Source organism: Brassica napus, chromosome C1 (assembly GCF_020379485.1).
Source record: "Brassica napus cultivar Da-Ae chromosome C1, Da-Ae, whole genome shotgun sequence".
NCBI classification, from domain to species: domain Eukaryota; kingdom Viridiplantae; phylum Streptophyta; class Magnoliopsida; order Brassicales; family Brassicaceae; genus Brassica; species Brassica napus.
In genome coordinates, this window is record NC_063444.1 from 50,624,592 (window position 1) to 50,647,236 (window position 22,645).

The 22,645-nt window shown below is 35.9% G+C and overlaps 3 protein-coding genes across 3 annotated transcripts; all 3 read right to left on the bottom strand.

The window, feature by feature from the left end:
- Positions 1–715: 715 nt before the first annotated feature.
- Positions 716–4,949, bottom strand: LOC106387293 (UTP--glucose-1-phosphate uridylyltransferase 2). Its single transcript, XM_048746161.1, is given in 21 exon segments — positions 716–977; positions 1,094–1,165; positions 1,257–1,361; positions 1,469–1,567; positions 1,651–1,734; positions 1,821–1,877; positions 1,963–2,028; positions 2,030–2,042; positions 2,119–2,171; positions 2,454–2,486; positions 2,697–2,809; positions 2,921–2,978; positions 3,075–3,147; positions 3,433–3,506; positions 3,616–3,666; positions 3,752–3,829; positions 3,915–3,975; positions 4,262–4,352; positions 4,432–4,523; positions 4,674–4,721; positions 4,793–4,949. Coding segments are annotated over 21 exon segments (1,413 nt in total). The 5' UTR covers positions 4,858–4,949; the 3' UTR covers positions 716–950.
- An 894-nt stretch (positions 4,950–5,843) lies between these two features.
- LOC106432881 (homeobox-leucine zipper protein HDG8-like) lies at positions 5,844–13,760 on the bottom strand. Its single transcript, XM_048746324.1, has 10 exons — positions 11,155–13,760; positions 10,943–11,060; positions 10,658–10,846; positions 9,348–9,794; positions 8,918–9,022; positions 8,600–8,803; positions 8,332–8,512; positions 7,653–7,912; positions 6,895–6,984; positions 5,844–6,790 (listed from the first exon to the last, which is right to left on the bottom strand). The coding sequence occupies exons 1-10, from the start codon at positions 11,268–11,270 to the stop codon at positions 6,404–6,406; spliced, it is 2,097 nt and encodes a 698-aa protein (XP_048602281.1). The 5' UTR covers positions 11,271–13,760; the 3' UTR covers positions 5,844–6,403.
- A 7,468-nt stretch (positions 13,761–21,228) lies between these two features.
- LOC106385385 lies at positions 21,229–21,809 on the bottom strand. The gene has a single exon (XM_013825308.3). The coding sequence runs from the start codon at positions 21,610–21,612 to the stop codon at positions 21,394–21,396; it is 219 nt and encodes a 72-aa protein (XP_013680762.1). The 5' UTR covers positions 21,613–21,809; the 3' UTR covers positions 21,229–21,393.
- Between the last annotated feature and the right edge of the window lie 836 nt (positions 21,810–22,645).

A 22,645-nucleotide genomic window follows, 5' to 3' on the forward strand; every position in this document is an offset into this window, starting at 1 on the left:
AAAAAAAAAACTAATAAAATTTATAAACAGATTTTGAATTAATAAAATAGCCACTGAAAAAAGAAAAAGGTTATCATTCTTGAGATCATTTCCAACAGATCTCTATATTATAGAAATTCTATTATAGAAATGGATTTGTTCCAATGTATACTTTCTAATATAATTACTCTATTTTTAGGAAAAAAATATAGATAAATACTATTTTCATTCCTAAAAATAGAAAATAAAAGTGCACTTCTTTATATTTTTTATTACAATAGAAATAAACTCTATTATAAGCCCTTACATTGGATCAAACTAGAGTTCTCTATTTTAGGAAAAAATAGAAATGTACATTGGAGATTTTCTAAATTTTACACATAGAAAATCTAAAACATTGATAGATTTGTTCAAAAATATTTGTGGAAAACCTCTTTGTTATTGGTTTGTCCCTCCAAAATTAATCAGATATTTCAACAAAATCTTAATTTGGTGCTAAATACATATATATAAAAAGAAGCTTTGTAACGTATTCTACATTACCAATGAATTTGTTTAACTTTTTGCATTTTTGTTGCTATTAAGAATTTTGTAACTCCCGTAAGTTATTGCTTTAGATTTTAATATATTATCTTCTGATTATAATAAAGACATTATAGTAAAGATATTTTTATGCTGTCATCATAGTGGTCTTAGCGTTATAACAACCTCCACGGGAGTATAATGTCAGTGGTAGTAGACTCAAATGTAATAAACTTGTATAAGTACTGAATCAGAACATAAACAAATAGTCGGTTATCAAAGAGAACAAAATGATCGTGGAAAGAAAGAAGAACAAACTCAAACTTGATCGTACTTGTGGATAATTTAAAGATCAAAATTAATTATTATTTTTCACAAACGAATGGAGTATCAGTGTATCACCATGTGTCTTCCATGAGAAAGGGAAGAAGACTCTGAATGTGTCTTATTCAGAGGTCCTCGGGACCATTGATGTCCTACAAATAACAAAAGACACATATTAGTCTCTATCGATTTAGCTGAACCAACATCAAACCATAACATAATCAAACCAAACCTTCCGGTTCCTAAAATATAAAAATCGTTAGAGTACCTTGTTCTCGACCATAGCTCCGTCAGGGATTTCCAGTTTTACCCCGGATTTTTCAGTCACAGTTACCTTTCCCTTCAATAACCAAAAATGAATGTTAAAACAACAAATCGGGAAACTAATATCTTATATTTTAGACATGTTTACATGTATAGTCATGCATTACCTTGACAACAACTGAAGAGCCAAACGAGACATCACCAGACACCTTAAGGCTGTCGAGTTCGACTATACTAGGGATGGACTTAAACCGGCTTAGGAAATTAGACACCTGTTAAAAATATATGTAAATACACCAAGTGAAGCTTTATGAGGCAAATTAATGTCTTAGAGAAACAAACAGGACTTGTCCAGAGTTTTTTTTTTTGTTTTCTTTACCTTCTTGAACTCGGGTCCCAATTCAATTGATGGGTTCGAGGGGTTAGTTCTAGCACTGTTTCTGGTGACAAAGCCATCGACTAGTGTGTAGAGATCAGACTGCGGAAGAATGAAAACTTTAATCAATTACTCAAATATTTCAAACGATGTCTCTGTTTTTCGCTTTAAAATATGGTGTTTACCTGGACGAGCAGCAAGTCTGAAGTTGCCTTCACTGGCAAGAACCGTGAGCGAGGTACATTAACACCAATGGCATTGTCAAAGAACTGTTTTGAGATAGAGAATCAGAGAACGAAAAGATGTTAGAAGAAGATTACAATTTGCGCTTGTGCCACTAGGACATGCCTTTTACCCTTATTGCAGCACCAGCTGCAGTTTCCAGTTGTAGAACTTTCACTCCATCAACTTCCTGAATAAATTTTCCAGTCCTTTTTCAGTTAAACACTCATGAAAATTGCAATAAGAAAAAGCTATGCAATAGGCCAGGCATGCACCTTTGGGTTAGGAATGATCTCCATTTTTAGTGCGTCAGCTTCTACAAGCTTTTTAATGGCCTTCAAAAAAGTTAACCCATCTGTAAACTTAGAGAGTTAAAGTCTACAGATAAGTTAATATTTCTTTTGGAATACTTAAGGACATGATCTACTTACAAGTTTTTTGTGTTGAATATCTTGAACTTCTCAATTGATTTGAATTCATTGACCTACCACAAGAATCAAAACATGAGTGCAGTAGATTTTTTAAACAGGTCATACAAGTGGAAGTAAGCAGGAAAGAGGTACCAGAAAGAGTGTACAGTTTCCCCTTAAAGAACAATTTAATGCAGAGGGAGAAATCGTTTTGAAGAGTTTTTAACATATTAAGATTCTAAAAACTAAGCTCGTTCTAACATTTCCCACATATCCAATGAATATGCTAGAAGTTTTAACCAATCTCTAATGAAATCCAAGTGGTAACAGGAAGGAAAACGAAAGTATTGACTTACATGTTCATCAGGAACCTGAGCAATCTCCAAAAGCTGGGACAGACCAGAAAAACAAAATCAATTATAGAGTTCAAGAAAACGAGTTATGTTCTATAGACATACATATCGACACAATATTTTTTGTTTTGCAATAAAATACTTCTAGAGATCCAAAAACAATCAACAGCCGGTACAACCGAATCTGCTTGGCAGTTTTCTTAATAACGATGAATAAGAAAAGGTATATCGGAAACAAGAAGTTACCTGAACTTTGCCTTCATAAGAAATGAGAGTTCCTCCCTTTACATCAGCTAAGGTTTTGGGTGTAACCTCCATACAGTATTCGTTCTTGTTCTGGATCAAGTGCTTCAAGATTGCTGCGGCAATTAGACCAAGTACAAGGCAAGCAGGACGTTAGTACGTCATTTCAGATTAACTATGCATACCAATGAGTAAACAACAATGAACAAACTACAAAGAAGACATACTTAAGTCAACGATGGCACCCAAGTTGTCTGAATTTGCAACGAACACATATTCTTTACCCTGTGATTCCAAGAAAACCAAAATTTCAATAAACATGTACTGATGCACATCTTACATGCTGGGAAAAACAGGTGTCGACTGCATTAGAGAATGAACCTGTGATAAGAAAGCATCGAGCTTTCCACTGTTCATGAGGGATGGGAATACATCACCATGACCGGGAGGATACCTTCACAAAAATAATAGAATTCAGATTAACCTTTTAGAAACATCACAAGTTCTTGTTCTCTGCAATCATGGACTGGTCTCAGATAGTACACGGCATTATAATTTCAGTTATCAGTTGTGATACTGACGTAGGCAGATTAAACTGTTTCGACTTGCAAAAGACGATCTAATGTGACTTGATACATTTCAATAGTTTTGTCGTTTGAATCGTATAACAAAAAAAAACTCTGTAAAAGACAGTGGTACTACTGTGTGGTTCGAATCGTATAACAAAACAAAATCATACCAGCCATCCTTGTCGGTCTTTCCCTTGCTGGGCCATGGCACAAACTCATCTGCTACAACACGGGGATATTTGCTCTAGAAAACCGAAGTAAACATAATTAGTTGCAGATCTGATGTCCGTTTTTTCATACATACAAAATTTTGATTTGCTAATTAGATATATGCATCCACACACACCACTAACCTGGTTAAAAGTGTGAATGTCGACGTTTGAGTTGGTATACTTTTCTACAATCTGAATACGAAGAAAACAGTCAGCCAAAAAAATAACAAAAATTCGGAAGTGAAAAGTGGTGATCCACACAGTAAAACAGAAGTACCTTTTGTGTGTCATCATGTGTGTTAAAGGAGTTCATGAGAACCAATGGGACCTTGCAGCCATACTTGTTGTTGAGATTCTGTGCGTAAGCAATACATTAGATACATTAAGATTGGTAACCATTAAGTAGGTCCTAGAGCAGAGTGATAAACAAAATAACAAACCTCAATCTGGATAACAATAAGATCAAGAAACGTCAAACCATCACGAACTTCAATAACCGACCTGCACATAAAAAAAAAAGCAAGATACAATTTCTTCACATCCTAAATTTTGGAATGACTACTACGCCAAAAATTCACAAGGGATTGTAACTAGCTTCATTTGGAATGTGACATCCACTAGCAATGAAAACAAATATATACTACAGAACAAGAGAACATGAACTAGATCTCCAGAAAGGGAATAGCACCGAGGAATAATAGGCAAAACAAATTCATATTAAACATCGATTTTGAAATCTCAAAGAGAATGTCAATGTCAACCTTGGATGAACGAGAGAAGAGCTTACTTAGGGCCAGTGCATCCCATGGTTGTCCCAAGACCTCCATTAAGCTTTAAAACAACAAGCTTGTCCAACAGATTCTTGGTCTCGGAAACATCTACCATCATTTGTAATAAACATAAACATCGTTTTAGTATCACAAATAAACTACAAGCAGGAGACAAATGATATAATACCCTCAGAGACGGAAGCCATTTTCTCGTAAGGAACAACGATTTCATCAGTGGGTGTCTGGATCTTACTCCATTCGATGTGTTGTGCCTCGCCGCTTCAAAATCCATATGCAATCAACTAATTAGTCTAACGGTTACATCAACAACAACAACAATCAAGAACTGATCGAATTTCAAAATTCCAGAAACTACCGATAAGATACGATACAATGTTTGATCATATCGAGAGAGAGAGAGAGACAAGCCTGAGGTAGCGTGAGACGAGGTTGATGAATCCGCTCCTCTCACTCTCACTGAAACACACAAACAGATTCAGTCGAAAATAATGTCAGATCTAAGTTCAAATCAAATCCGAAAGGCGAACCTCATTTCGGTAAGGCCATCGACGGCGGATTTGAGCTGGGGGAGATTCGCGGTCGTGGCAGCCATTGTCGATTATCGATTAGAGCTTCTTCACGAGGAGAAGATTTGTAGACGAATAGAGAGTTTCAAAGGAGTAGTGGTGATGAAGTGAAGTGACGAATGACGATGCGTGGTTATATATACGATGTTTTCTCTTTACCAATTGGAAATTTACACGTGGCATAAATTCATGTCTGTCCGGTTTCGTTTCTTCTTTTTTTTGGTAGATGGCAAGAGACTACCATAGTCTCCTACTTTTTATTCAAATCTAAACTTCGTTACAAGAAAATCTGTCTAGCTCTAGCAATCTCATGAATATCATCCGACAAGATGGAAAAAACATGCTCTGGAACAAACTCAAAATAATGTAAATCGTAAGATAAAGAAAAACATAGTTAGCTAATCCATCTGCTAGACAATTAGTCTTTTTATATACATGCGAAATTTTGACGAACCAATCTCTTGATATGAAGCCATAGCATAAACGTATTAAAAATGACAGGGGATGAGAATCCTGAATTCATGTCTTAAGAAAACTCACCACACTCTCGGAATTAATCTCCACCTCTAACCGTCGGATCCCCTTATCCCATGCTATACAGAGGCCGTAATAAACACCTAGGGGTGAAGCCACGTTTAGTGGTGTGGTGGCATGTGCACCCCCTTATTTATTGATATTTGAAATTTTACACCTAGAGTTACTATAGTTTCAGGGGATCAATTGGTAAAAAACGGGATTTGCACCCATAATGTCCTGAGTTCAAAACCCATAACATGCAGATTTATTTTTTATTACTAATAATGCACCCATTAAATAATTCTTCTGGCTTCACCTCTGTAAGCACTCCACAACTCCGCCAATGGAGCTGAGCAAATACCAATATTGATCGCAAAGCCTCCTCTCCACATTGTCCGGTTTCGTTTTTTTATTGTATCGACAATTAGTTCAATCTTATTTTTGAACATTTTCATGGTGTTGTAATTATTTTGGACAAAAAATATTTAAGTAATTCGTACTAACTCATTTATAAATAAAAGAAATATATTAGTAATATGCATCTATATTTTGGTTCATTTGGGAATGCATGAAGGACTGACACTTGACAAAGACAGTGTTATGATTTTTTCAGTATGTTTATATGTTTTTTTTTTTGAAAAAGTGTTTATATGTTTTTGAACTGTTATTTAGTTCTACATATAGCTAACAATAATTTCACCATTTATCTATTTCTCTAATTTCAAACATTTTATATACGAAATCATCAATATATGGTGTTGTTTTCGAGTTCACTAAATTCTTTTTCCTTTGAAAATATTTCCATTTTTTTTGTGAAACGAAAATAGTCCCATTTGCTTTGCTGAGCAATGACTTAACATTACAATCAAAACATATATCATTCAAACTATGGGATAATTATTATAACCAACCAAAAGGTCCGAAAAAAATTAAATTAAAAACATAAACATGTCCTTAAAAATCATCATAACCAATAGAAAATCATGCAAAATCCGAAAATAAATAAAAACATCTCAAACAGTTGTAAAAAAAAGAGAAAAGGAGAATCTTCCATTCTCACTCAAGAGGACAATTGAGCAAGAGCTTGATGTTTCGAACAGTGGAGCTGATCAAACTCGTCACCGTGTCCACTGACTGCTCAGTCAGCCCTCTTATCCTTCTGTCTTCAGAGACAAGGATCTGAAAGACCACCGTGAGTATAGTTCCACCCTCCTCAGCCACCATGGATCGCCGGCCATCGTTTGAGATGGTGAAACCAGAAGAAAGGATTGGAATTTTCAAAGGGTCGACTTCACCTGAAGTAGCGAGACTCATTGAAGCCATGTCGAGAGGAGCGTATACTATCATGCCTCCTAATGCGTCCATGTAACACTCTTGTAGCATCATCATGTTCCTCGTTGGGCCTTGTGACATAGATATGACATCATCCTCTCTTTGTGTGGGCTGATATATATATAGTATATAACAAGTAAAGATTGTGAGATGAGTTATGTATCTATAACAACCAAAGATTAATTATTAAGAGACCGTGAAGGAAATGTGTGTACCTGGAGAATGGTGATGTAGTTGTTTTCATTATATCCGGTGAGAATGCGAGCGGTCACAGAGACTGCGGATCGATAGCAAAGAACGTCCCACTGTTGCATGCAAACGTGAGTTTTTGTTAAGACGCGACTTAAGACAACAATAAGAGATAAAAAAACATGCGAAGTGGTATAAGTAGACCATGTTTCTTTTTTTGAATGGTAACACTAACATATATGTTTCAGACCATAGGTCCATCATCGTATACTAATGGCGTGGATGAATTCAGCCTATTCAGGCAAAAAGGTTATGTAAATCATATTTTCACTCACAAGTCATACCAACCATGTTAAAATTCTATAATATGTTTTTTGAACTAGTATTCTTTTTGAACTAATTTTTCTAATATATGATGTTTTTGAACTAATTCCGTAATATGTTCGTTCAATATAACTGTACTTATATGTGATGTTCAATATTCCCCAAAACTAAAACAATAAAAACTATAAGGAGTTAAAATTGCTGAAAACAATTAGATTTTTTTTTTTCTATATTTGAAGTGTCAAAGCCAATCTAACCCAACTGAATTTTGAGTTTAAAATAAGTTTTAAAGAGAAAAAAAATACTAATTACTTTGAAAACTAGAGATTACGTGCTGAACTGTTTTATAATAAATTTAATTTAACTCTATGTCAGTTAACACATCAACCCGTAGCAACACTCCTAATGTTACATATCCATTCGACAATGATGCATGCAGGTCAAGAAAAGAAAGAAGAACCTGGTGACGAGTCTCATTGTTTAGCAGGCTGTCGAAGACTTGCAAAGGAGTGATCGGAACTGAGAAAGAAGACGCAGCACTGACAACTAAACCGGATGGTTGACCGGAGTCATGGTTCATCCTGATCGAGATTCTGACTCCACATTTGGACTGCTGTGGAAAGTCAACTTTCCCGGACATGGTCAGCATCTCGTTGAAGTTCATCACCATTCTTTCCCCTAATTTCATTACACTCATTCTGCCTTCCACTGTCGCTATAGCTGCCAAAACATTACACATTGCTTTATCATCATTAACATCACACTTAGACATAATGCCGATCTAACATTTTAATTTTTTTTATAATGTTCTACGTACAAAAATGTTTATGTCCTTATTCTTTATAAAAAAAATTCATAATACCATACATACAACTAGAATTATCGAATAAAACCTAATCGACCAGTTCATTTACCGAACCTGCTCAGACTTATTGTCACTAAAAGATGTTATGTCTTTTACTAAAAGGTCAGAGACGACGAACTGGTTCAGTTAGGTCTTATATCGATCAAAAAACGATATATATCATCAGTAGCCTCACTCAACGAAAATGATAGAAAAATTAAGCATTAATTTGGCGAAGGATTTTCTTTATATAATTTATATTTGATTAGTAAAGTTAGTCATAGATGAAACGTACCTTCGCTCCAGTCAGTAGCCGGAATGGTTAGGATGGAGGAGAGAGCCATCCTCTCACACATTCTTTCCAGAGTGGTGGTCCAACGCTTAGCCCCGTATCCTGAGCCGCCACATAAAAGCTCTCTATATAACCAATGTGCATCGGGTTTATGGTCAACTTCCACATGCTCTATCCATGTTACCTGCATTATTTCGTTTAACTTCAAATTATATAACGTATACATTTTAAGAATAGAGAAACATGTGAGATCAAGGCAATGAAGACATGCCTCGGAGTGAGCACCGGGAAATGCTCTGATGAGACAGCCAGAAGGACGTTTATAGCAAAAAGAGTTGATTTGGTCAGAGTCAACGATTCTTTGTGACACATCAGCAACAATCCAGATCCCTTCATCGATCTTTTGGCAGCACCTGACGATCATAAACTCCCTTGGTGGCACTAGCGGCGACAGAATGTGTAGTTTCTCCCATATCTATCAATTTCATTCACATTCAAGAACATATCACATATTAAGATCCGAGTTGATGAACTGATGTAACGGTTGTTAAAAATTGATTGGTAACACCACAATGAAAATAGGTCTTACCACTTGCAAGTTATTGCAGTTTTCGTTGATGGGAAGCTCGGATCCGAGCTTGTGAATCGTCATGGCCTTGGCCACGATCGTTGGAAAAAGACTTTTCCACTTTTCCTACAACAGAGAAGTACATGTTCAGATTTGTGTATAATTAAGTGCAACCCTTAGATTTTTATTTTTGTCAAAAAATTGTTAGTAACAACGTAACCATCATATATTAAGAGTTGAAATTTTATCATTTTTTCCAAAATTATATAAACAATGAGAAAACTACAAAAAGAGGTCTAATTAAAAGATTTTTGATAAATGATTTAGACAAAGACGTATATATTGTTTCAAAAGTCGTTTTAAACAATCAGACATCAACTGCACCACATAGTTTTAAGCCTAATTGACATAATCCTAATATTTGTTTGATGATGCATAATAGAATACATACCGAATCCAAGAACATTTCAATCAAGTTCGTTGCTTCTATAGGAACCACCGTGACATCTTTGGAAGACTCGACACGAGCACTCAATTTCCTGAAATGTTTGATCGAGTGCGAGAACTTCTCATAACTCTCTTGGTCAATCACATATGTTCCATCGATAGACGACATAACCCACAAATCTTCCGTAACAAATAGCCGCTTGAGCTCTTCAACGGCTCTTGTCGCAGTTTCAGACAATTGCGTTATATCCATTTGGGATATCAGTTGTAGTTGGATGTCTTGAGAAGTTGATGATCCTACTGAGTTCGATGGATCGTTCATGAGACTGTTTGGAATAGTTCCATACGAGGTGTGAGTATCAAAGATTTGTTGTCCCTGAACAGAAGCGAATAAGTTCACCATGTTTTGTTGGTGCTGGTTCATGGATACAGTGTTTGCCATTTCGTCACGCTAAATTTCAAAAAAGAAAAATATATATTATTATAGATTCTGTCATAAACAAACAAAAAATGCATTTTCATGGTTATGTTTTTTTTAGTAACATTAGTGTTGTTTCAAAGGTTTTTTAAGCACAAGGACCAATCACCAAAAAAACATAAAAATCCGAACTTTTTTACTATTTAAAATATCTATGGGTGGTCAAGAAAAATTGAATCTATGGCGGAAGCTCCAGTTGGAACCCCTTTACCAATAAGCTAAGACCATTTAGTTAAAGTTACGTTATTGTTTCACTATTATAATTAGGGTCTAACTTTTAACAATTTCTTTTACAAAGAACGATATATTATTTCATTGATATAAAGTTTATAAAGTCAGCATACAAAACATTCAAAAGTTATTAAGAGTATCAGCAGTGGGAGTTTATTCCTTTCATCTCTTGGTAAAAAAAAATATTTTAATAATGCAAAAAAAAGAAAGAGAATGTAGAAAAGATGAAAGTGATCTCTCAGAGAAGAGACTTTGAACAATTCTAAAGGGACTCTTGTGCCAAGTGTCTTTCTTTCATTAATACATTATATGAAAAATAAATACAAAACCAAAGAAAAATAAAATATTAATATAATAAAAATTAGAGACTCATTTTAAGAATTAATCAACTGCTAATGCTCTAAACATGCCATATAATAATTTATTATTATATTATTGTTTATGCACAACTTAAATTATTATCATTTATATAATTGCTTTTTAAATACGGATGAATATCATTTTGCAATTTATATAAAAATATGATGGTGGATGAAACAAATAATAACAAAAATGTATACTAGTGATATAATTGTTGGTAACAGAAATTTAAATAAAATGATTACCTGTTCTGTGAGAAAAGTGTTTACTAGACTCAAGTTTTGGAAATTGTGGCCGCGTTCTACACCAAGAGGAGGACCACCACAATCTGGACAAGTCACGATCCTTAAAGCCTCTAGCATAGCTTCGTTTTCACATTTGATCTTTTTATTTTCTTCACGAAGTAAGATGTTAGCATTTCTTTCAATCTGAGTCTATAACATATGAAAAGTAATTAATAACATTTGAAATATCAATTTGTTGAAACAACTTATACAATTACATATTAAAATATTTGTTGAGATGAATACTTTGTTTTGAGTTCTCTTGTTTTGAAACCAAAATTTGATTTGGTCTGGCTCAAGATTCAGCTCTTCACCTAAACTGAGCCGTTGTGATTCTTCTGGATTAGGACATTCCATGAAATAACTTCATTCATTTATAAAAAAATTAAAAATCAATTAGTCAAATCAAAAATTTCAATAGGTTTGAATCAACAAAAAAGTGATAAAAAAAAATTTACGCTTCAAGTCTCTGGGTTTGTTGAAAAGTGTGGCGACGATAAGTTCTTTTCTCTCTTTTCTTGGCATTTACCGAAGTATGTTCACTGCTTGAGTTTCCACCATCGTTATGATCCATTTGTTCTCTACCACAGAAAGTAATTTTTTGTTGTTATAGTTTGTAAGAATATTTTTTTTGGTAAATTCACAAACTAATCACCAGTTATATAGAAAATGGTGGTGCGTTCTTTCAAAAAAAAAATGGTGGTGTGAAAATAATTCAAAATAAAATTATTTTATAAATGGGAATATAAAGAAAAAAATATATATTTCTATTGGAGAAGGTCATACATACTATATTTTACAAATGAGAATAAATGGCCATTCCAATTCTATTTCATTCAAATACGTATTAGAGATATATACTACCTCTTATACAAAGTACTGAGTACCAATTATGTGTATATATATATATAAAAGTTTAAGCTAAGAAAAATATATGTTTTTGTTAAAAAATAAGAAGCAAAATATAATTTATTTTGAGAAGATATATTTTATATTTTATTATATGTAAATTCATTTCTACGATGTACTCAAACCAATTTAAAAATCTTTGTCTTTTTGTTTACCTACTATAGATACAAGAATAAATTTAATAAAATATTATTATCATATACATTTTATTATGTTTCAATATTATTTTAACATCAAAAAGAATCACATTGAACTAAAATTCATATTTAATAAATAAATAATTTATATTATTACTTTTTGTTTCCTTTAATCTAATCGAATAACATCACCTAGTTTTACTGCTAATAAATTGACATATTACATGAGAATACAAAATTTTGGGGAATTACATAGCCATTACTTTGATAATAGAAATTTTAAGTAAAGTGAAAACACTTTCGAATTTTTTTTTTCTTAAAGAACAGATAAGTATACTCATAATATGTTTTCTTTTGTTTCAACTACTGTGTAACCTAGAAGAAATAAATTAAAGACAATATTTTTTTTTAAGTTGGAGATTTTAACTGAATCTTTAAGTTTATTCTACTTTTAAAAATGATCTTAGAAAAATTGGTGTCAAAATGGTACATAAATTCTAATAGATTTATGAAACATTTGTAGATCATAATAATCATATCCTTATAATTGGTAGAGACTCACTATCTCTATTGGCAAATGTGTGTTTCACTTGTTATTTAGTATTTTTATTGCGGATTAGTTCATCGTCAAAACAATGTTTAATGAATATTTTTAATTTCTCCTACCAAACTATAATCGCAATCTACCCACAATTGTTATCAATCATTTTACCAAAACATATTTTATTGATGAAATCAACATTTAAGGTTAAAATCTTGCATTTCTTTTTGTTTTTATACCAAACGGCCAATTCCATATTTAAGTTACTCTAAATCAACAACATATCATCCGATTAACCATTGTCCAATCAAATCAACGGTTAAATTTATTTATTCTCACTGAGAATCAAGCTTAGTATCTCTTTCCATATTCAAATACCACATATATTTGACCAACGATATTCTTGCATTAGACTCATCGAAAGAATATTTGGTCAATTATGTTAAGTTTGTTATCCGAAGATTTGTCTCCATCCAAAAATTATATCCACAGATTACCTCCTTGTTTATCTTACATCAAATTTATTGAACAATTTAACTAGATTGTACTAGCTAGTATGATTTAAAGTGTTAAGTACTATAGTAAACCAATTGATGTATGTTTAACTAAAAGTCGTTTAGTGGCAGATTTATGGAAATATGGTGTATATGTGATACGTGTTAATTTTTCATAGATATTTATTTGTACACTAAATTGCTAAAGAGTCACTAGTAGTGCTTGTAAAATTTCTTATCAGGATTTTCAAAAACAAAGTTAGAATCCTAGACTTTTGGGTTTTGTTTCTTTTAAATTGATAGTTTATTTTCGGTAAAAAATATTCTTGGTTTATCACCACCGACAATGGCGAATGCAGATAGAGGACTAAAAGTGCAAGTACACCCATTCTTTTCTAAAAAAAAAGTTTTATAAGGAATTTTGTTTAAATTTTGCTATTTAACCAAAACACAATTGTGCACCCAAATTCTGTATATTTCTGATGTTGTCCTACTAATTCGTATATGTAATAATGTACTAATATACGCACCCACTAATAATATGTTCTAGATTCACCCCAATAATATGTTCTAGATTCACCCCTGGCTACCGGTCTTTGATGCTGGTCCATACAAACATTGCATTGGAGCCCTCAAAGTATTTGTTAATCTTTGGGCTAAAGTTCTTTTTTAATTGGAAAATATATACTTTTTGACATATAGTTTCATAAAAAAATCAAAATAGACAAATATACATGGATCCAAGTCTAATATTTTATAACAATTGGCGCAAACGAAAATATTGCTGAGTACATAAAAGAATGATCTACATGTGACTGCTTTTGGACATATATAGTTTGATATTGGCTTTTTCGTTTTGCAGTGATGTGAGCGTATGCATTGATTTTTCTCGTTTGTTTAGCTATGTAATGTAAGTATCTAACTACTAGGTTAAGACCCGCGCCTTGCGCGAGATGAACATTATATATAAAAATTATTTTATGTATTAAATATTTTTACATATTATGAATAATAAATATATATTGAATAATTAAAAGTCGGTAACTATTAGATATATAATTAAATTGGTGTGAACATATAAATCAATTTTATTAATCCAAAAAATATTTTTTTTATATTTGATAGGATAAGTAATTAAATTTAAATGATACTAACATACATAGTATATTTTAGTATTTTTTAATATTAATGTCTATTAAATGATGATTTCTACTCATATATTTTTTTGATCATATGTATCTTTTATAGAAAAAAATTTAAATACTGATAACAAAATTTTCATTGTGAGATTAATAGTTTTAGTAATTTATATTTTTTTTTAAATAAGTTGTCAATGTTCGTTCAAAACTTTTATCAAAAAAATTGTTCAAAGTATTGAAACTAAAATATTTATGTATTTTATATGGTTTATAGTTTAATTTAAAACAATATATATATATATATTAATATAATTAATTAAATTAGACTTTTTTTACTTATATAATTTTGTAATCATTTGGTCATTGTGGTTGTTTAATTTATTTAATATTTTTAAATTAAAAAATATGATAGAAGATACATTATTTTTTATCAAATCTTTATTATCCAAAATCATTAATTGCCATATATACTTTAGCCACATTAGGCAATTCCGTAAATTTTATTTAAGGAAATAATAAAGTACATTAATAATGAATTTATTGTTAGTTTAATAAAAAGCTTATTATATAATTAGATGGACCAACATATTTCTCTAATGATTCTAAGAATCATCCTAGTGATGACACATGGCTACAAAAAGAAGTAGTAATGTTTCTCAAATAATATATAGGGGATATAAAAATTTTAATTAGTAAAGAAAAACTATATGATAAAATTAATCAAACTCTTGAAGTGTTTGTTTGGCCTTTAGGCCGAAAATATTGTGAGTTTATGAAAGCCAAGAGATGTATATTTTCATTAGGTTGTGTGTTCGTAAACTTCTCTTTTATCACTCTCTTTTTAGAGAAAATAATATTCTGTCAACTTTCAGAAAATGCAAATACTTCTTCAACTTTTCTTCCTTTATTTATAAGCTATCTAGCTAAAATATGGCTTGTCATAATTTCTCACTTACTGATATCTTAGTACATAGATTTGTCTTTATTCAATACATAAAATTCTAGTATACATAAAATTCTATTTTTGCTTATACGTAGAATTCTAAGGGTATCTCCATTTCTGCTCTATTTTTTTTTAAACAGAGTAAAAATAAATATAGAGTAAAAAATACTCCAACCTAATTTTATATCTCACTTTATAGTAAAATTTATTTCATAAATAAAATAATTTTTTTTTCATCAATAAAGACTCTATTATAGTATACAAAATGAAGTAAAATTGAAGTAATTTTACTCTATTCTTTTCTTTTTTTTTTTTGAAGAAAAAAAATAGAATTTTGCAATGGAAATGCTCTAATTAACTACACAAAATCCTAATCTTATATTTCTATCTTATCAGTACACAGAATTATATTCCAACATGCACACGCCATTCAATTTCGTTTTAAGATTTTTGTTTTTATGCCTCGATCTTCGGTAACAGGCTCACAACCACACATGAAATATCAATTAGTAGTAAAGTATAACAAAAATACCCAAAATCTATCCTCTCTCGCCGATGGCGAACCCCTGGTTCCCTGCCAACAGTGCTTCCGCCTTGTCTCCTCCGCTTCTCACCCCTGGTGATCGTCGCTTCCTCGCGCCCCCCCCCCCGACCCTCCTGACCCTGACCCTGATAACCCTCTCTCTCTTGCTCGTTTCCCCCCCCTTAACTCCCCCAGCTCTCTTACTTCTAAATCCTCAAAAACTTCTCGTACTCTGTTGCAATCTTGTTCAGTTACAGCATCAAAGAGTTCGAGCGTACCACCAACTGAATCCTTCAACGGAAAAACCTCAACTTCAGCAATTTCAGATCCTGTTCTTCCTAGATCTGGGAACACTGTTCCAAACTTTGATAATTTCAAAATTCTTCCCCCAAAAACTTCATCTCCAATCCATACTAACAGAGCTTCAAACCCCCTCCCTAAGCTTCCCCCTCCTTCTGAAGCCCCACAAAATGCCAATCATAACCCTAAAACTGTCCCTAACCCTAACCCTGTTCCTGTCTTTCAGGTTCCTCCCTTCACTCATGTTCCCCTACAAACTAAGCCGACAAACACTGAAAGCTCGTCTCAGCCCATTCCTCCAATAGCAGAAAGGATCCGAAAATCTGTGGATAAAACACTCCGTAGGCTTGCACCGGTAACTGTCTCGGACTCAGGCCGTCCTCGTGTCCTCATACCGGAGAGTGTGTTTCAGAAGGGTGCGGAGCTGCATAAAGACTTTATCATCTGCTACTTCAACGGTCGTCCTCCGCCATTCAACCATACTCAAAATGTCCTAAACCACTTATGGGGGAAGGGTACTCGTGTAGAGATACATACTAATCCCCACACACGTTCTATGCTAGTAAGAATCCCGTCTGACTATCTAAGACAAAAGATCCTAGAAAAACGTGTATGGTATATTGGAGACTCGATGTTTCAGGCTGTTCAATGGACATCATCGGCTTCCACTGCCTCTCCTCCACTGGAATCCATTCAGATTTGGGCCCACCTCAAAGGCATTCCTTTAGACCTTCGTCACGAGGAAGGTCTAAGCCTGATTGCCGGTCTAGTGGGAGATCCTAAAGAAACGGACGACTTCACACTTAACCTAGTCAGCTTGACTATGTCCCATGTCAAAGTGGCGGTTGATTTGACTAAGCCTTTGCCATCCGTGGTGGAATATACTAGGCAATCAGGAGAAGTGGTGGAGGTGTTAGTCACATACCCATGGGTGCCACCTACATGCTCCCATTGCAATGAACTTGGTCACATCATGAAGAATTGTCTCCAACAGCCTCCTCCAAAGCAGAACCCTCCTCGCCGTCAGGGTAAAGAAGTTGAAACAAATGATACGGCCCCTAAGTCGCAGAGAACTTCAAAATCTGATAGGCTTAATCCTGCCTCTGGACCAAAGAAGGTGGCTGAAAGTTCCTCCTCTGTTCCTCCTGAGAAGTCTTCTGCAGCTTCTTATACTCCACATAAGTCTCCTGCAGCCTCTCCTACTCCACAGAAACCCCCTTCTCCCCTCCATGAGCCCCCTGTCTCTACCCCTACGTGTTTGCCTCCTGCTGTTACCCCCTTGCCCTTAATTGTTCAACCACCAAAAAGTCCCACCCTCCCCCACCAAATGATCCACCTTCAGCTACTGTCCAGCCTCTTTCCCTTTTTGTTTCCCCCACCTCTCCTCCTGAACAACCAAAGAAAAGACCTCGCCCTTGCAGCTCTCAGCCCTTCCCTTCCTTTACTGACCAATTAAATTTTTTCTCCCTCCCCAAATCTCCTATTAGGCCACCAACCCCCTTGCCTTCTATCTCTTTTCAAACCTCTTTTGGCCCCAACCCTTTTGATGTGTTGTCTACTCATGGTCCTCTTCCTCCAGAAGAGGTCATTGATTAGCATCTATGAATACTAAAATATTTTTTTGGAATGTCCGCGGATTGAATGACCCGGACAAGCATATCCCTTTTTGTCAATGGCTTGCAAGTCATCAGCCATCTTTTGGAATCATTTTGGAATCCCACATCAAGGATCACAACTTAAGTCACCTCATGAGCAAACTTTGTAGAGGCTGGAACTACACTTCCAACCACTCTATGGATGATGATGGTCGTATCATTATCCTCTGGAAAGACTCAGTTGCAGTTCGTGTTCTGCAACAATCAAGGCAAGCAGTTACATGTGAAGTTAAGCTGTTAGGATCACCTCCTTTTATCTACACAGCGATCTATGCCTCAAATGAAAGTGCGGAGAGAACGGACCTGTGGGTTGAACTCCTCAACACTTGCCAAACGTTTTCGCTGGATACTGTCCCATGGATGATGGGGGGTGATTTTAACCAAATAGTTCATCCCTCGGAGCACTCAAATGATGATGTAAACTCCATGACCAGTCGAATGGTTGAGCTTAAGGATTGTATGACTCAAATGGGTCTATATGATCTCCGATATCAAGGTCCTGTCTTCACTTGGACGAACAAGCAGCCTGAGTCTCCCGTAGCTAAAAAGCTTGATCGCCTTCTCATCAACAGCCAACTCCTTAACCTCTTTCCAAACTGCTCATCTTTTTTCCTACCCGCCCTCACGTCCGACCACTGTCCCTGTCTCCTTGATCTGGCCTATAAAACCCCTTCCCATGGTACCCGTCCATTTAAATTCTTCAACTATCTAACCAAACACCCAGACTTTCTTCAGGTGGTAAATGAAGCCTGGACACAAGCCGGAAGCATTGCTTGGAACCTTACAGCGTTTTGCTGGAAACAGAAACAGATAAAGAGAGAGTTAAAAACACTAAACAGAGAGAATTTTTCACAAATACAAAAGAGAGTGAGTGAGGCTAACCAGTTGTTGCAAGATGTGCAGGTACAGGTGATGCAATCCCCGACGCAGCAGTTGTTTGAACTTGAGAAACAAGCCTTGGAAAGATGGAACTTCCTGCGTATGATAGAGGAGAGCTATTTTAAGCAAAGATCTCGCATAAATTGGCTTAAAGAAGGTGATCAGAATACCACCTACTTCTATCGGATCGTTCAGACTCGCCTCAGCTATAACACCATCCGATCCTTCATCCTCCCATCAGGCGTCGTTCTCTCAGACCCTTTGGATATGAGCTCTCATGCTATTCATCACTTCACTAAGATCCTAGGTCCTACGCCTCTTTTGCCTCTGACAATTTTCTCAACTAGAGAATGGTTCCAGGAGCTTTCTCCCTTCCGTTGCTCTCTGCCCCAAGGCCAGCTTATGATCTCTATCCCCTCTAACGATGAGATCACCTCTGTTCTCCACAGGCTCAATCCTAACAAGGCCCCGGGACCTGACGGTTTGACCTCAGGATTCTATAAGGCAGCATGGAGTGTTATTGGCCCAGAAGTTGTCTCATCCATTCGCCACTTCTTCAACTCTTCCTTCATGCCATTGGCTACAAACTCAACTATCCTCTCACTGGTTCCAAAACATACAGGCGCCTCCATGATCACAGATTACCGGCCGATCTCGTGCCTTAACACCCTATACAAGGTGGTCTCCCGGTTGCTTGTGAAGAGACTAAAACCAATTCTCACTCCTCTCATCGTACCTAACCAAACGGCATTTGTAAGAGGAAGGCTGTTAGTGGAGAATACTTCATTGGCAGGAGAACTGATTAATGGTTACCACAAAACTAATGGCCAGAAACGCATCACTATAAAGGTTGATATTGCGAAAGCATTTGATACCTTGTCATGGACCTTCCTCTTCTCTTGCCTTGAGGGTTTGAACTTGCCATCTGTCTTCATCACTTGGCTGCGGGCTTGTGTGTGCACAACTAGCTTCACGGTCGGATACAATGGTGCGATCAACGGATACTTCAAAGGAACACGGGGCCTGCGCCAGGGGGACCCTTTGTCGCCCTACCTCTTTGTCATAGCACTCAATAACTTATCATTGATGTTGAAGAAAGCTGCGCAGGATAGGAAGTTTGGTTACCATCTCAAATGCTCAACTACTAAAATGACCCACTTGTGTTTTGCAGATGACTTACTTATTTTTGTAGATGGGAATATTGAGTCTGTCCAAGCAGTGCTCCAGGTTCTTCGAGAATTTGAATTGCGATCGGGACTGGCGGTAAGTGTGCATAAAACGACCTTCTTTGCCTCGGGTCTCACCGCTGACGAAGCTAACACGATCCAGTTCTCCACGGGTATGCCTCTCGGTTCTCTCCCTGTTCGCTACTTAGGTGTCCCTCTCGTCACTAAGAAGCTGACTCTACTGAACTGCGAAGTCCTCCTCCAGCAGATAAAAAGTAAATTTTCTTCGTGGAGCTCCAAATCACTTTCATTCGCAGGAAGACTTTTGCTCATTAAAACAGTCATAGCAGGCATAAACACGTTCTGGTGCTCCACCTTCATCCTACCGAAGGCTTGTGTCAATCGTATCAACTCCTTGTGCGGTGTTTTCCTCTGGAAAGGCAATGTAGAAAGTCATCATACTGCAAGAGTTTCTTGGGCAGTGGTTACAAAACCAAAGGAAGAAGGAGGATTAGGGATTAAGGACTTATCTACATGGAACAAGGCTTGCTGTCTCAAACTCATATGGCTCCTCTTCTTCCAATCGGGGTCAATATGGGTAGCTTGGTTTGTTGCGGAAGTGCTGCAAGGTAACCTCAGCAACCTATGGACAACAATGCCAAATAGGAGGTTCTCTTGGCAAGTCAATAAACTACTGAAGCTGAGCCCTTTGCTTTATCAGTGGATCAAATTGCGAGTCTCCAATGGAATTAACTGTCGATTTTGGACTGATAACTGGTCTTCTCTTGGCAGTATGAGGCAGTATCTCCAACTAGGAAACACTTCACTAGGGATTTCAGAGCAGGCAACTCTGGCTACCCTCTACACTAATGGTGGTTGGCAGATGCCCCCTGCTCGCTCTGAGACACAAGTTCAGGTTCACGCCATTCTCACTACTCTGCACCTAAACGAAGAAGATGATTATTATGTCTGGGAGATTGAAGGAAAGACTACAACAAAATACTCAATTGGGCAAGTGTATGATCACCTGAGGATTCATGAAGCTTCAGTTCCTTGGCACCAAACGGTCTGGAACAAGGGAGGGATCCCGAGGCATAGCTTTCTCTCTTGGCTACTAGTGCTGAACAGGTGCCCGACTAGGGACAGAATCATAGGTTGGGGCCTTCCTACCTCACCCCTCTGTCTGCTCTGTAATCTGCAATGTGAAAGTCGAAACCACCTTTTCTTTGAATGTCCTTACACCTGGAGTATCTGGAGTGTCCTTTTCCGGCGGTGTGGATTTCAACCGGAAAGAGACTGGACTAGAGTACTGGAGCAGCTTCAACGTCAAAACCGAAGATCTCCGATTGGTATCCTCTCCCTACTTTGCTGGCAATCTTGTCTCTACTGGTCTTGGTCTGAAAGAAATACAAGATTGCACCTGAACGTTTTCCGTTCACCTGATTCGCTTATCAAACGTATTGATAGGCAAATTAGGGACAGGATTCTCTCTCTCCGAAGTGCTAACCCCTCATCTTCCTCGGTCATGATGCAGCAATGGCTGTCCTGATTCTGTTGTTGTTTTCTGATCGCTAGCTCCACCACCCCTTTTGCCTCACCGTCACGTCTTTTTTCTCTTCACCGTCACGACTACGGAGTGCGTCTCCTCCTCTTCCCGTTAATTCCTATGCTTCCTAGTGGGCCTTAGTTTGATATTAACTTATGATTCTTGATTGGGTTGTGTTTGTTGTCTGGGCTGGGCTCTTGCAAGAAAAAACTGAAGCTTTTCAGCTTGTAAACTTTTATTTTCTCCTTTACGTTTTTAATATGAAAAATCAGTTGCAAAAAAAAAATATCAATTAGTTCAATTAAAAACGAAGATTTATTAACCTTGTCCGAGAATAAAAGTACAGCTGAATCATTAACGTTCATAGTAGAAAGGAAACGAAATAAAACACAACATACAATACATTATTACGACGACAAAGAAACATAAAATTACTCAAATCTCATACAAAAGTGAGATTCAAAATCATATGGGAATGGAACGGGAGACTTTGGGATAAACGTGGGTAGCCGGATGACCCATAATACGTCGACCTTTGGCATGTTTAAAGATATAAACCAATGCTCCCACCGGCCACTCCACCACTCCGGCTGCTAAAAACGCCACAAGCCCTAACGTCGGTCCGACCACTTTGCATCTACATGGGTTTCCTCCCGTTCCGCACTGCACGCATATAGGAATCATCCTTGTGATAGCTTCAAATACTATTGTTATATATACGAAAAAGGGATCAAAGAGGTGAAATGTTTGTGGATGTTATAGAGATGTGATGTATGGAATATGAGGAGAATAATTGGTGTAGGATTATGGAGAGATTGATCGTGATGTTTAAATAGAGAGACAAGCGAATCATTTGAGTTCTTTACACTTTTTCTTCTTGTTTTACTTTTTATGATCTTTATACGTAGGGTCGGTTCATGAGTATTTTATTTAAACTTTTGACAGGTGGTGTGTGAGGAAGATGTACATGTGGTTTGAGGAGGATACGTGTTGTCTTCTTTCTATCTTAATCATCGTGTCTCGTATCATTGGTGACAAATTGCTGATGATATCGTCGGTTTGTTCTTGAAAATCTTTACAAGATATTGGACCTTGAAAATGGCTATATGAAATATTCTGGGCTCGTCACCAGATTCAGGTACAGGGTCGACTATCATGACCAACCGAAATGGGCCTCAAATAGGATAGACTCTGAATCAACCAGGCCAGTCCATTATATACGCGATCGGGTTGCCTGGTTAACTGTACCAGACTAAACCGTATAATCAATGGGGCCACTATTCCAGTGCAACCCGGAATTTTATTAAGCATCTCTTGGTTAGTAATTTATAATTACGGGGTTGTTATAAATTTGTGAAAACAAAATGCTATTAACGTTGTTAGCGTAGCTCAACTGAATGAAATATGGTATTCATTTCATATTATGTATGTTCGAGTTACTGAATTGTATGTTGTTATTGTCTAACAAAACTATACTATAATTTTGTAATCGTATACTAGTTTTGCCAAAGCGCAGAATATTCGTTGTGATAAAGTGATTTATAATGTGAATGTTTAAAGTAAAGACTTTGGAGTTTGGTGGATGTTAAAGTATATATAAAAAGACTTTAGTGTTGACTTTTGTATAATTGACATTAGACATGCATGCAAAATCTCCACTACCAAATTAACAAGTAATACAAAGTATCTAATATTTTTATTTTATTATAGAAAAAAG